The 14,699-nt window shown below is 41.8% G+C and overlaps 1 protein-coding gene across 1 annotated transcript in view; it reads left to right on the plus strand.

Annotated features, from left to right (window-relative positions):
- The window catches only part of LOC135205406 (sortilin-related receptor-like), a 292,014-nt gene that overhangs the window by 153,543 nt on the left and 123,772 nt on the right, over positions 1–14,699 (plus strand). Inside the window, 2 exon segments of the mRNA XM_064235930.1 lie at positions 2,359–2,594; positions 4,185–4,260. Coding sequence (XP_064092000.1) covers positions 2,359–2,594; positions 4,185–4,260 — 312 coding nt within the window.

Genomic DNA, 14,699 nt, shown 5'->3' on the forward strand with positions numbered 1-14,699 from the left:
GTCTTCTCAGATACAGAAAATTATGTTTGAGAACTAGCGACCGCATTAAAGGGGAATCGCACAAATTCGAAACACGCATAATTCGGGCAGGACTGTACTAAGTAGGAGGCAACCCATGGCTTATACTGCCACAGCACTACAAGTTAATAGGAGCACCAACCAGAGGCAGTATCCACCTGCAGTAGCTCTCTTAACTGATAGTTACTGACAAGAATTGTTGTCAGTGCTAACAGTTTTTCTATTTCAAATTTATCACTTAAGTTCAATGTTTTGGAGTAGAATATGTCCATGTATCCCACCTCCTATCAATGTGGGAATCAGCTATGTAATTAGTAAATGGTAAGGTACATATATAAAAAGATGATTTTTTTATATAAAATAAAATAAAGTTTTATATATACTTACCAAGTAGTTACTGAATCGGAGCCCACCTTCCTCCCTGCTGATGGATATAAGGCATTAACATAATGAGGTTATCTGCTAAAGTCATCCCTAATATTCCCTACACAGACGTTTGAAGTGTTACTTGTGAATTTTGGATTCAAGCTGACGACATGTGGAACTAATAGCTATGCAATTACTCGGTAAGCATATATATAACTTTATTTTATTTTATTGAAAAAGTGTCTTTTTTTTGTTACCTTTCCGATAGGTAAAAAGCTTTAACCATTGTTGTAAGTGTAACAGTTATACATTGGTTATTGTTTCTGTTTAATTTTGTGTTTTAATATTTATCATCAATTGTTAGTGTTATTAAGTATTCTTTAAGGTAGCAATACATACAAGCAATATTATTTGCTTCATACAAATGTATGTTCCTAAGAGTTTTGAATACTGTATTTTTTTAATTGGCAATTTACTTTAATAGCTGTAAGAATGAATGTAATCATTGGTCTCTGTGCTAGGTTATTGAATGCTGTAACCTCATTAACTGCCATTAACTAATTTCTCCTTTTGCCTCTGCTGCTCCCTGAGCCTGCCTCCAGCACAGTCTCAGACTAAATTGAACATACACAGCCTGCACTAGTTGTAATTGTTTGACTATTACAGATATTACACTACTGTAAAATTGGATATAAGTTGTATTGATATTGTTGAATATCTTGTAAGTAGAATTACAGTGTTGGTTAAACACACATTTTAAGCAACAGGTGTCCACTTTGGTGAAATTGATGTAAAGTATCTTTTTAATAGCATTTGATTTACTCATCAGTAATAATATACGTATATGTGAATAGGGAGAGTTTGGCAGGATTTTCACCCTAACAGAAAAAAAAATCCAGAGTAATTTTAATTTGTTGGGCAATTAAGAGGTTTAAAATAAGAAAAATTATTGTAAATTTGTGTGGTATTATTCTTGCTAATAGTTTTGGAGACCATAGTTTCAGTTACTTGAGGTGTCTTTTTTTGAGAAATATCCTGTCCTTGTCTAGAACACCATATTGGGGATCACTAGTTTTTGCTTACAAACTTTTCAAGACAAGTAATTAAACACTTGCATTTACTGTGGAGAGTACAATGTTGGTGTGAAGCACACTTCATGTGCATTCAGGGGTACTGCACAAAATTATAAAGAAAATTCAGTTTTAGGATGGAAGTAGGGTTTACATTATAAGTGATATACATTTAGTGGTCCTCCCGTATTAGCAGGGGATGCGTACCAGACGACCCCCTCGCGAATGTTTAGAAGCCGCGAATAGTTGGAACCCCTGTAAAAACGCTGAAAACGGCCTATTTTGGTAGGTGAAACTTGAAAAATCCACTACAAATTTTTATACCTGGTTTTTTAAATAATTTTATCACTAAAAGTGCATTTTATGATAAAATTGATTTAAAAACCAGGAATTTCTGGATATTTTTCATAGAAAAATACCCCGAATAGGCAAAATTTCCCACGAATAATGGTAGATATCGTCCAGAGAGAAATCGCCAATCCAGAGAATGCGGGGGGGGGGGGGGGGGGGGGGGGGCACTGTACTGTTGTTATAAAGGATTAGTTTATTCAGACCTCTGAGCCTAATAAAGTGATATACAATGTAATCACTTTTAAAAAGAAATCAGGATGCTCTGTATTACACTGATATACAAGAGACAGAATTATTGTAGAACAAGCATGGCAAAGATTAAGTTGACCCTCTTGGCTCTCATGTAATGCCAAGTAGCATCTACTTCCAGCTTTCATGTCACATGTTGCTAAGGATACCCATTATCATTAGAGTTGTCCTCATTTTAAGAAATCTTATTGACCCCTATTCAATATATATATAATGAATAAAAAAATTGGGCAAACAGAGGTTCATTATTTTAATGACTCATATTTATGGTGTAATCCTAAATTGAATATTTTTGTTCCTACAGCGTTTGTGTTTTGATGGCCATCACGATGTTGAGACCCTTGTTGACACTAACCTGCACAGTGTTGAAGGATTAGCACTTGACTGGAAATGAAAGAATTTGTATTTTGTAGACGGAGAACGCAAGACACTTGAAGTCATTCGAACGGATATATCCAACTATGGACGGATGCGTAGAACGCTGTTGGACAGTAAGACCTTGGATAATCCCAGAGGCATTGCTGTTCATCCTGTACATGGGTTAGTATAATTATTTTGGACTGTTAATGTAACAATCGGTGTGTAACACTTGGCCTTCATGTTTGGACGTATAAATGTCAATTGTTAAATGGTTAGCCTAATGAAAAGTGGTGACTGAGGGCATTAAAACGTCAGGTGTTAAATTGTTAGCTTGATGGAAAATGTTGACAGTGAGGGTATTAAATTGTCATTTGTTAAATGGTTAGTTTATTGTACAGTAGTGACAGTGAGGGCATTTAAATGTCAACTGTCAAATGGTTAGCTTAATGTATGGTGGTGACAGGGAGGGCATTTAAATGCCAGTTGTTTAATGGATTACTTAATGTACAGTGGTGACAGTTAAAGATACTTATGCCATTACATGGTAATTTGTTATATCTACGTATCAAACGTATCAAGGCTATATGGGGAATTTGAATAAATTTTGCTTTTTATGGTACAATCCTTTTCATGATGAGTATTATGATATAGATTCTGTTATTAATTCCAATTTACATTGGTTTCACTCTGGTCTGGGCTTATTGAAGGAGTTGAGAGCAGCTGTAAAGTAGGGGATAACTGCATCATGGATGAATTTGGCAAGTATTATGTGGTGTAGAAGTAGTAGGGACACTGACCATGCAAATGGAAGTTTTTGAAAAGGTGGAACCACAGAATTATAAGGTTTATGGTGGGAGGATATTAAATAGAAATTGAATATCAAGTGACAGGAAAAAACTGAAATGCTACATGGAGATGGTCTGGACGAGTGCTGAGGAGTGAGGAACAGTTGTTTAGAATAGAAAAGCTGTAGATATGGAATTAGCAGGATTATGGCCAAAAAAAGTCCCAGAAAATTGTGGATGAGTGATAGTTGATGAAGACTTAGACCTGAAGGGTGTTCAGACAGAAAGAGCACAGGATAGAGAAGACTGGAGAGTACTAATTTTATATCAAATCCCTTAAAGGGAAAGCCAACATGATTATTATGATAATGATGCTGTGTTAGATGTATTGCCTGGCTTAAGTTTTTGCATAAGCTTGACACAATTTTTTTATTTTTTTGGATTACGACTAGGGGTATACATCATCAGATGGCCAAAGCCAATAGTTTACAACCTTTGTCAGTGATACACATAGATGTAAGACATCACTTGGGCACATTGGCCAGATAGTTACATTAAAGCGTATATGGTGTAAATTTTTAAGGAAATTTCGTCCTGGTATCATATCTGAAGTTGTATGCATATCTACTGTGACCATTGAGCTTTTGATTGTCAGTTTTCAAACTGAGTTTAATGTGCTGTTGGGTTTTCTATTTAAGTCAGTGACGCCACAGTGTGCCTTGCACTGCGTTACCATCTGTGAAAAACATAGGTTAATATCCTTTTGAAAATAAAGATTACTTTTTAATATTGTGAATGTTGTGTCAAGCACACTATATAAGATGATACTATTCACTTTGTGATTCTGATATCCTGAAAGTTGCATGCATACCAGAAGTGTTTACAGTATTTTTTAAAGCTTTTTCAAGTGTTAGATGGTAGTTTTTGTTTTTAGTGCATTCAAGTAGTTGTACTGCATGTCAAGCCAAATTTATTTTTCTTTCAGGCTTCTCTATATCACTGATTGGTCAGAGTCTAAACCTATGGTGGCTTGTTCATATTTGGATGGAACTAATTTAACTGTAAGTATTGAAAGTCGTACATACAGGCAGTCCCCAATTATTGGCGATCCAGTTTTACAGTGCTTCTAGCAATGACGATAACTGGATTTTTGGTGCCAGTTATTGGCAATTTTCGGATATTGTCATACCGTCGAGAACGGAACCTCCGCTGATAACTAGGGACTGCTTGTACTGTAAAATTTTTTCTTTTTTCATATTGGTACCCTTGCAAAGCTCTGAAAGACAAATTCAAGGAACAGAAAATGAAAAATTGTGTATTCAGAAATGTTCTAAAAACATTCATAACACTGGTCTGTTCTGTTTTCAAGGTCTAACATATAATACCTGATTTTAGGCCAGTATTTTGCACTGAATCCAAAAATCATGCTCAATTTATTGAATCAGATCAAGTTAATGAAATATTAGCACATTAAACATATCCTAAATTACGATTCTATTTTTAGGTGAATGAAACAATTTTGAAAAATATCAGACTGATTATTCACAGAAGGCTTACAAAATATTTTGAATACGTAGATAGCAAGAAGAGTATAATGAACTAAGGAAGCTACTCATGGATGAATGGTCTCTTGAGGGACTTCTGTTTGTGCTGAGCAGACTCCACATCCCTCTTCAGGCACCAGCAGTAGTCGGCCAGAAAGTTGACATTCCATCGGCCTTGATAGCGTTCCTCCATAACATGATATCTTGGTGAAAGCGCTCACCCTGTTCTTCACTGAAGGTTCTTTACTGAAGTCTCCACAATTCTCTCAAAAATAGTCCAGATGAGACCGGAGGAAGTGCATTTTCACTGACATGCACGCACCAAGTTGGCAGAAATTCTTGATTAACTCATCAACCACCTTCTGATACTTGGAACTTCTGTGGTTGCCAAGGAAGTTTGCAATGACTAACTTAAGGGACAACTAGGCAGAGAGTTCAGCAGGATTTGGTGCGTCATCAAAACTAGCATCCTTGATGATTTTCATTATTTGAGGACCATCAGATATACCTGCCTTAAGTTTCTCTGCTTTTTTGTTTGAAAACTTCTGATGGAGGAAAGCAAATCCTCTACCTTACCTGTCCAATGCCTTTACATGATGCGGAGGGATGGAAACAACATCTTGCTCGGTTCAACAGAGGGTGGGACAAAACGTTGTGTGACCCAGGTTTTAATCCTTGTCTTGATGGCCACTCTTGTGTGACATAATGCTGGTCACCAGCACGGCTATCCCATAAGCACAGAAAGCATGGATGCTTTGTGAACCACCTTTGAAGTCCTAGGATGAATCCCAACAACTTTTAAGATATCCACAGACAGATAACCATTTATTTTCCTGGTAGTTCAGAGCAAGAAAAACACATTCCATGCTGTTGTGGGATTCTTTCATTTCAACTGAGTGCCCAACAGGGATCGATGGAAACTTATTTCCGTTATTCAGAAAAAAACTGTCTTGAGACTTGAGTTAGATGAGTCAATGAAGTCTCCATCCCATAGCATCATACTTCAGACCAAGTAAGTCAACAGGTCTTCAATATTGGTACAGAAGGCCAATGAAGATGCTTCATCAAGTGTGAAGAATTTCTAAATTCTTCTTGCGGTCCTCTATACCAAAAGAATGTTGTTCATGGTGCAGTAGACGTTTCTTTGAAGACAAGAACCCAGTAGCAGGGCAGACTCCTTGGAAAGGTTCAGGTCTCGTGTCAGGTCATTGAGTTCGGCTTCGGGTTGGGTCAAAGGCACCGGTTGGTTGTTCGTCTTCTGTCCTGTATGCACCGCTCTCAGCTGTATCTGTCATGTCAATAGATTCCATGGTGACATTGGCTCAGGAACAGGAAGATCAGGACCATGGAGGACTGGCTTTATGGGAGTAGGAACATCAGGGTATTTGTGCTTGGTCTTGCAAGTTGCAATTGATGCTTTTAGGTTTGTCATGCAAAAGTAGCAGTCCGGTAACATGATCTTTCCCTTCCCTCCACACCATTGGAATACCAAATGGCATACTCTTCCTTTTCTTGTTCCTCCAATCCCGTAAGTTCTCTACACATGTTTTTGCAGCAGATACAGGTAACGAATAGCTTATCCTGGTCCCTAGTTGACTCCAAAGTAAGCTTGTATGCCCTCTTCACAAAATCCGTGATTTTTGTTTGATGGTCTGGAAGAACACATGTCATGTAACAGACCCTATTAGGATGGTTTTTACACCTCCAATTCCATAGACACGTATCTAGACCTGAAAAGAGAAATAAAAATAATTACTAAAGTTTACCCACAACCAGTTTGCAAAAAGTCCATAAACACTTGGATAATTGTGATATTTTGGAAAAATATGCTGGAATAGAAATAGACTATATATCTTAGAAACCATACCTGACCCAGGAAATGAACTGTATTTTTGAATTTAGCTTGCAAAAAGGGTCGTAAATCAGATGGAAAACCCTTGACATTTGTTGTAAAAAGTTTTGAAATGCAGGCCAGTGTAATGTGTGGAAAGAACCTTTTATGTTAGGCAACTTGCCAAGTAGTTTACATTGCTATAGTTTTTTAGAAACTCAAGCTATGTAACTACTTGGTAAGTATACATAAAATCTTATATTATTATAAAAAGTCATTTTTATGTATGCAACTTACAAGTAGTTACGTATCTATAGTTTCTAAATGTATATCTATGTAACTACTTGGTAAGTATACATAAAATCTTATTTTAGTATAAAAATGTCATTTTCTGGTCTTTAGAATTGATCTTTCAACATTTCAAGAGGAGTAGGTTGTACAATGCTGTACCACTAATACAGTAAATACAGGCATTCTAGCCTGGTGTTTAGCTTACATCTTTTATTACATGTCCTTTTGGGGAACCCAATCTACCTTTGAAAAGTATATTTGTAAGATTATGAAGCTCTGCCAAGGAAAATGCAAGGGTAAAATTAAAAATTAAAATTGTAACAGGAAATCACTGTACAATGGATAATGTGGAAGAAGGATTGCTAAAACTGCTAGTTGTTCATACGCGAACAAACCTTTGGTCAATTAACAATAGGATAATCTCTAGTGCCCAGCTGAATCGGTTAAATTGCAGATGAAAGCAAAGGAATCTTGTGAGATCTGCAATGCGTGCGTATGTCGGTGAAGAGTAGTCAAGGGCCACACACCTACGCCACAGTGTCAGTCTTTTCTTAAAACCGCCTGGACGAGACTTGTGGTTGACATCTCTCGGCCTTCACCCGGTTCATGCCCATTTATCGCTTGTGTTTGAGTGTGTGTGTGTGTGTGTGTGTTGTGATTATGGCTTCTTCTCCTTCTCAGCCTCGTCAGTGTGTGTGCCCCGGAGCTTCAGGCTTTCCATGTTCTCATTTTTTGACTGCGTAGGGGCGTTTCTAATGTTTGTACAATAACGAATCGTGCGGCCTAGATTCCTTCATGGGAGGGTTTTTCTTCTCCTCTTCCCGATGCTTTGTCTTCTGCCGCTGTCACACCCCATGCTAGTGTTGTGCTTTTGTCCCCTTCCTTTTCTTCCATTAATTTGTCGTTGGAAGTATCAGGGGGCCCTCAGGTTGATTTATGTAATGTCACCCTCTCTTTCTCGGGAGTTAATTTGATTCCTGAGAGGGAGGAGGCATTTTTTTCATCAGTGTCATTATTTCAGAGTCTGAGCCATCCAAAATGGCGGCGCTTTTGGGGGATGCTTGGGCTACAGGGTCCACCCTCCTTGGAGGGTTTGCTGACACACCACTTGAATGCTCGCTAACCCCCTCCTCATGCTGACTAGGACCTCCCCTCTCCTCTTGGCCTTGTCTTCATTGGTAGCTGAGGTCAGCCAAATTGTATTGCTCCACCAGTGACACAATATTGCCGGCTCTTCGAGTCAAGAGGTAAGCCGTGGCGTCAGCCCAGCTAGTGACATCACGGGGTCAGCCATTTTGTATCCCTCCACCAGTGGTGTCTGCTTCTCATTCAGATTGAGGGGAAGCCGTGACATCATCGCCACTTATGACATCACTTCCATCAATGACGTCACTCTCAGTTGTCTCCGCTTCGCTGCCTCGCTCGTCTGTGTTGTCATCATTTGCTGCTGTGACGTTATCTCTGTCATCCAGTTCGCTACATCTCCCTTCCATGTCGACAGGCCCTTCTCTTGCTGATCCATCTGAGGCTTTATGCCAGGTGGTTCTTAAGAGATTGGAAGGCTAAGGACTTTGCCCTTTCTTCATCTGTGAGTGAGGAGCAGCATGCCCGTGTTCCTGCGAGTGTTGGTGTTACTGAGAGTGTTAGTGTTTCTTCCCCTGTGCGATCTACAGTGGCTGCTTTGTCCTGTGCATCGACTCGTGAGCATGTTGCAACCTCCCACGTTCATGCACATGTTGCAGGTGCTTCCGCTTCTCCTTCTCCAGGGCCTATTCGTTTCTGTAAGGATCTCGAAGTGCCTGTCAAGAGGTCGGAGTTGTGAGCGCGGAGTTGGTGCAGCAGGAGTGTTTTGCCTGCCCCTCTCCCTGGTACTTCCAGGGTTCAACTCTGAGGGATTTTCTTTCTATCTCGAATGTTCAAGTTTCCTCACCAATGCACGGTCGTAAGTCTGCCCCGCATGTGCTCGTACGCGGCCATGTTGGAGAGTCATCTGTTGGGAGACTGAGTAGTGATGTCCCTAGTATTGTGGTTGGTTCGTCGCAGGTGTTGGCACTAGGATCTAGCCCAGACAGGATAGTTGGTGTTTCGGGCTGTTTGGCCGCTGGTTCTTCTGTTAATTTACATGAGGAAGGCGCTTTGGATACACCTGCACAGCCTTCTCTTCGTTGGTCCCCATTGCTGGAGTAGGAGGAGGGAGACATGCAAGAGTTTTTGTCTTCTTTACAGAAGTTGTCGATCTCATTTGTGGGTTCAACAATTTAGAGAGTAGGACTCGGGCTTGGTCGTCTTTCACTCCTTCCTGCTTGGAAGCCTTGCTGGGAGCTACGCAGGATCCCAAGTCATCTTTTCAACTTCCCTTATCGGGGCATGACCAGTTGGTCTTGCATAAGGTTAATGCCTCTATTTCAGATCGGGACGGTTTGCTTTGTGCTAGGGAGTTTGGTGAGTGCTTCCTCTCTTGCCAGTTTGTTGCAGTCTGGAGGCAAGGCGTTTTTGTATCTTGCTCACCTCAGTGTTACTTTATGGGCTAACTTTCTGATTAGAGACGCAGCTTTATCCAGGATGGAAAGATCAGTTGACCCTGAGTCCTTGCTGGCATTGAGGAATGGAGATCTTTTGGAATCACAATTTCTGACACCATGGACAGATTAGTGCACCAGGCTGTGTAGTCAGAGTCTCGTCCTCAGAGACGTCCAGCTCCTCCTCCTCCTCCCTGCCCAGCAGCAGTCACAGAGGTCGTTGCTGGTAGGTTGTCAAGGAGTTTGGTTTCAGCAGGGCTTTCCTGTTCATCCCAGCCTAGGTCAGAGGACCAACGTCCCTTTTGCTCTCGTTCCTTTAAGCCAAGAAGGGGCCCCAGGGGCAGAGGCAAAAGGGGTCATCGGTAGGTTAGGCGCCTCTCCCTCTCCTGTGCCACGGGGGCAGGGGGTTGCCTCGTGGGCCATTGGGCCAAGTGGCAGAGTTATGGGGCAGAGAAGTGGGTAGTAGATGTCCTTCGGGTGGGGTATCTACTGCCATTCAACTTCTCTCCCCCGCTCTCGGACAAGCCGCTGCTCAGGAGGTTGTATCCCCCAGATTCTCTGAAGTTCTTGGCTCTCCGGGAGGAAGTGTTGAAGATGCTGGACAGGGATGCAATAGAGGAAGTGGTGCGTCCGTCTCCTGGGTTTTTCATTCACATCTTGGTGTCCAAGGTGTCGGGAGGTTGGAGACCTGTGATCGACTTATCCACCTTGAATCTCTTCATGAAGACAAGATTCAAGAGGGAGACCCTGCGTTCAGTGTTGGCAGCTGTGAGGGTAGGTGACTTCATGCTGTCGATAGACTTGAGGGACACATACTTCGAGATCCCTATTCATCCGACGTCCAGGAAGTTCCTGCGCTTCTCTCTCAGAGACAAGGTCTTCGAGTTCAAAGTCCTGTTCTTTGGGCTGACAGCCCCTCAAGTGTTCACAAGGGTCTCCTTTCTTGTCTGAAGTTGGGCCCATGCTCAGGGGATCCATTTGCTGAGGTACCTTGACGATTCATTGGTCCTGGCAGGTTCCAAGGAGAAGCTGCTGCAGGACAGAGATTGTCTGCTTCGGTTTTGTCTGGAACTGGGCATTGTAGTCAACCAGGAAAAGTCAGACCTAGTACCTAGTCAAAGAATTCTCTATCTGAGCACGGTCGTCGATATGGCAGTTGCAAGAGTTTTCCTGTTGGATCATAGGTTGGAGAAGTTTGTTGCGTGGTGGCGCACGACTTCCTGTCGGAACCACATCAGTCAGCTCATCAGTGGCAGGTTCTTCTGAGAGTTTTGCCTTCCCTGGAGAAGCTGGTCCATCATGGGCATCTTCATCTTCAGTCTCTACAATGGAGGCTGGGGGAATTTTGATCTCCGGCAGGGGACTCACCCCTATTAAAGGTTCCTCTGTCTCGAAGTGAGAGAAGACCTTCATTGGTGGTTGGACGACTAAAATCCTTTGAAGGTTGTTCCTCTGTGTTCTCTCCCTCCGGATTTCCTTCTGTTTTCAGACGCCCCCGTCGCAGGTTGGGGAACTCATTTAGGCAGCCTTATGGCCTCAGGTGTTTGGAGTTTGGAGGACAAACAGCAGTATATCAACGTCTTGGAGTTGAAGGCAGCCTTTCTGGGTCTGAAGGAGTTTCAGGAGCAAGTAGAGGATCATTCTGTTGTTCTCATGTCAGGCCACACTATGGTGGTTGCCTATGTGAACAAGCAGGGAGGCCTGGATTCATTTCAACTTCACGCCTCGACCGTCAAGGTTCAGCGGGTCAGCAATTCGGTAGAGCTCTCATGCCAGGTATATCTCAGGCAAACAGAATATGGTCGCAGACAAACTCAGTGGTCGGGATCAGATCCTAGGCACAGAGTGGTCCCTTCATCAGGTAGTAGCAGACAAGCTCTTCCAGGTATGGGGGAGACCCATGCTGGACCTTTTTGTGACCTGCTTCAACAGAAACTGGAGATATTCTGTTTAGTGGTTCCAGATCCTTTAGTGTTAGCGGAGGATGCATTCCAACATTCCTGGGACAAGGAGGTGTATGCCTTCCCTCCGTTTTGTTTGATCTGTCAAGTCCTGAACAGGCTGATGAGTTCACAGGGTCTCAGGAGGACTTTGGTAGCCCCTCTGTGGTCTCAGGCAGAATGGTTTCCAGATCTGCTGTCGTCGTTGTCAGAGATTCCGAGGGAAATATCCCCTTGGCAGCATCCCCTGTGCCAGCCGCATGCAGAAAGATTCCACCAGTCAGTAGAATCCATGTCTCTTCACGGTTAGAGGCTATTAAGTATCTCCTCCGAGCAAGAGGCTTTTCTCAGAGAACAGCAGGGCATATGTTTAGCAGTCTCAGAAGGTCGACCTCTGCAGTTACCAAGCCAAATGGGCGATCTACTGTGATTGGTGTCGTAAACGGGGTTTTTCTCCACTCGGAACCTCTATTCAGAGAATAGCAGACTTTTTAACCTTCCTCAGAGATAAGAAATGTTTGTCCGTTTCTGCCTTTAGAGGCTACAGGGCGGCTCTGAGTTTAGTGTTACACCTTAGAGGCATCGACATCTCCTCACCCTGAGAACTTTCCATGCTAGTTAAGGGTTTGAGCAATCGAGTTCTCCTAGAGAGCTCAAACCTCCGATGTGGTATGTTTCCTTGGTTCTGAGAAGTTTCAATAAGGGTCCATATGAGCTTTTACGTCGCTCATCTGAGAGGAACTTGACGCTCAAGATGGTTTTCCTCCTGGCCTTGACATCTTCAAAGAGAAGGGGGGAGCTGCAAAGTCTGAGCTATGATGTGAAGCACACCAGGGGTTGGGGGTCAGTGTCCTTCAAATTTGTCCCAGAATTCATGGCCAAGACCCGAATCCCTCTGTAGACGATGATAGGTTTACCTCCTTTTCCATTCCATCACTGACTGACTTTGTGGGCGGTGATGCTCAAGAGCGTTTGTTGTGTCCTGTTAGGGCTCTGCATTGCTATCTTGAAAGGACATGGCAACCTTAGACCAAGGCTGCTGCAGAACGTTTTTTGTTAGCATGGGGACATACAAAGGAAAGAAAGGGGTGTCGAAGAATTAATATCTCTCTTTTAGGATACCCGGGGAGCCATTCAGACAGGCATACTTGACTCTTGATGATTCTGACGCCATGTCTGTGCATGCTAGAGGCGCATGACATTATGGATATTGGTCCACTCTCTAGGCTTTGTCAAAAAGAAACTTGGCTGGTACATTAGTGCTGAGCGCTGGTTACTTGGTTACGCCAAGTCCCACGTTCACCTCTTTCTGTCTTAAAAGGGTTGTTGCCCACAGATCTATGGACACTTTTGCACTCGGGTCCTGGTGGTTGGCTGCCCAAAAAAACAGATTCCATAAACTCATCATTGCCTTTAACAGGGCAACATTTTTTATCTTACCTAAGATGATTGTGTGGATGATGAGAATGAGTTAAGTTGGCTGGTCTCTTTGTTTCTTCTTCGTGGACCATTCCTTCTTCCTTTCTGGCGGGTTCGAGGAATAAGGGACCATGTCATTCGCTGGAACTGGTCTGATACAGATGAGTAAGGTATGGCATCTCCTGTGCCAGCCGCATTCAGAAAGGTTCCACCAGTCAGTAGAATTTCCTTGTCTCTTCATGGTTGGAGAGACTTATCAAGTCTTCCCTGACTAAGGCAAGAGGCTTTTGTCAGATGAACAGCAGGGTATCTGTCTAGCGGTCTCAGAACTCAAGGTTCGAACCTCTGCAGTTACAAAGGCAAATGGCGTGGGGATCGGCGTGATCTACTGGTGATTGGTTCGTAGTAAACGGGGGTTTTTTGGTTTTTTTACTACTTCAGAACCATATATTCAAGCACATAGCAGACTTTGTAACCTTCCTGAAGAAATATGGGAACGTTTTTGTCCAGTTTTCTGCCCATTAGAGGCTACAGGGCGGCCCCATGTAGTTTAGTGTTACGCCTTAGAGGTACTCGGACATCTCATTCTGGGAAACTTTCTTCTTGCCTAGTTAGGGGGTTTTGAGCCAAATCGAGTTCTCCTAGAAGAGCTCAAAACATCCCGATGTGGGATGTTTCCTTGGTTCTATGAGAAGTTTCAAAAGGGTCCACATGAGCCCTTTGCGTCGCTCACCTGACAGGAAAACTTGACGATCAAGACAGTTTTCCTCCTGGCTTCTTGGGCATCCTTGAAGAGAGTGGGGGAGCTTCACCAGTCTGCTAAAATTTCAAGCTGCAGTTGGTAGCTGAAGCTGAGAAAGTGTTTGGAAAGAACATGTTCACTGTTGTTTTCATGCCAATAAAAGATAAATATGTAAAGCATTCTCCATTACTATGAAGTCTCAAGTGATTTACATTAATCATGGCCAGTGAAAAACTAGTTAACGGCATCCTTAATTTTTTTTCGCAGGAAAAAAATTCCTTCCCGAATGTCATCCTATTAACAAAAAAAATAATTCAAATTTAATTTGCAACAAGAACATTATTTAAATTAACATTTCAACTTCAAAATCCACTTCATTATAACCCCCGCGAAAAAAGAACCCTGTCCCCATATCACGTTAAATAGTTTTCTAGAGATTTTATTTACCCGTTAAGTAGAAAGCAAGAAAAATCCGCTCTGAATTTAATTAAGAACTATGAAAATAAAACTCAGCTGATTTTTGTTCCAAAGCCCCCCCCCCCAAAAAACATCGATTGCATTTGTTTGATAATTTATAATGCAAATAGTAAATAATTAGGAGTTATGCACGTCCATAATAGCATTATTCGATACGTACAGTAAAGTAAAGCTCAACTTTTTAAAAAAATCCCATGAAAAAGAAGGATATTTTTATTTTTTAGTTTGTATTCTGAGGGTCTCATGGCAACTTAAAGCCTCCAAAATAACCAGAACAGTGGCGCTGTAAATCCCCAGTTATGGAATATGTTCAACAAGGTGCCAATAAAACCGAAATGCTCAAAAACCGATCCTGCTTCATATCCTGGGGGCTGCCTGACCATTTTAGCTTAATTTGGACTTAATTTTTTGTTCTATATACAGTGGTTCCCCCCCATATTCGCTCGGGGGATGTGTACCAGGCACTCCCCGGTGGAAAGTGAATAGTTTATCTAACCCATGAATAGTTTAAAAAACCACCACTAAAAAATACTTATAACTGCCTATGCTTGAAAGTTCAGATACCAAATGTATGCCTTTAAATAAACATCCATACTTCAAAATATACCTAAAATTACTAACCTATTTACTGTATTAATCTTTGAGTTTATATTATTGAATATAAGTTTCAAAGACATTTTAAGCATTTTACCATTAAAAAGTATATACCTATAAGCCAATCACAGAGAGGGACCTTT

The sequence above is a fragment of the Macrobrachium nipponense genome, chromosome 11 (genome assembly GCF_015104395.2).
Source record: "Macrobrachium nipponense isolate FS-2020 chromosome 11, ASM1510439v2, whole genome shotgun sequence".
Taxonomy (NCBI): Eukaryota; Metazoa; Arthropoda; class Malacostraca; order Decapoda; family Palaemonidae; genus Macrobrachium; species Macrobrachium nipponense.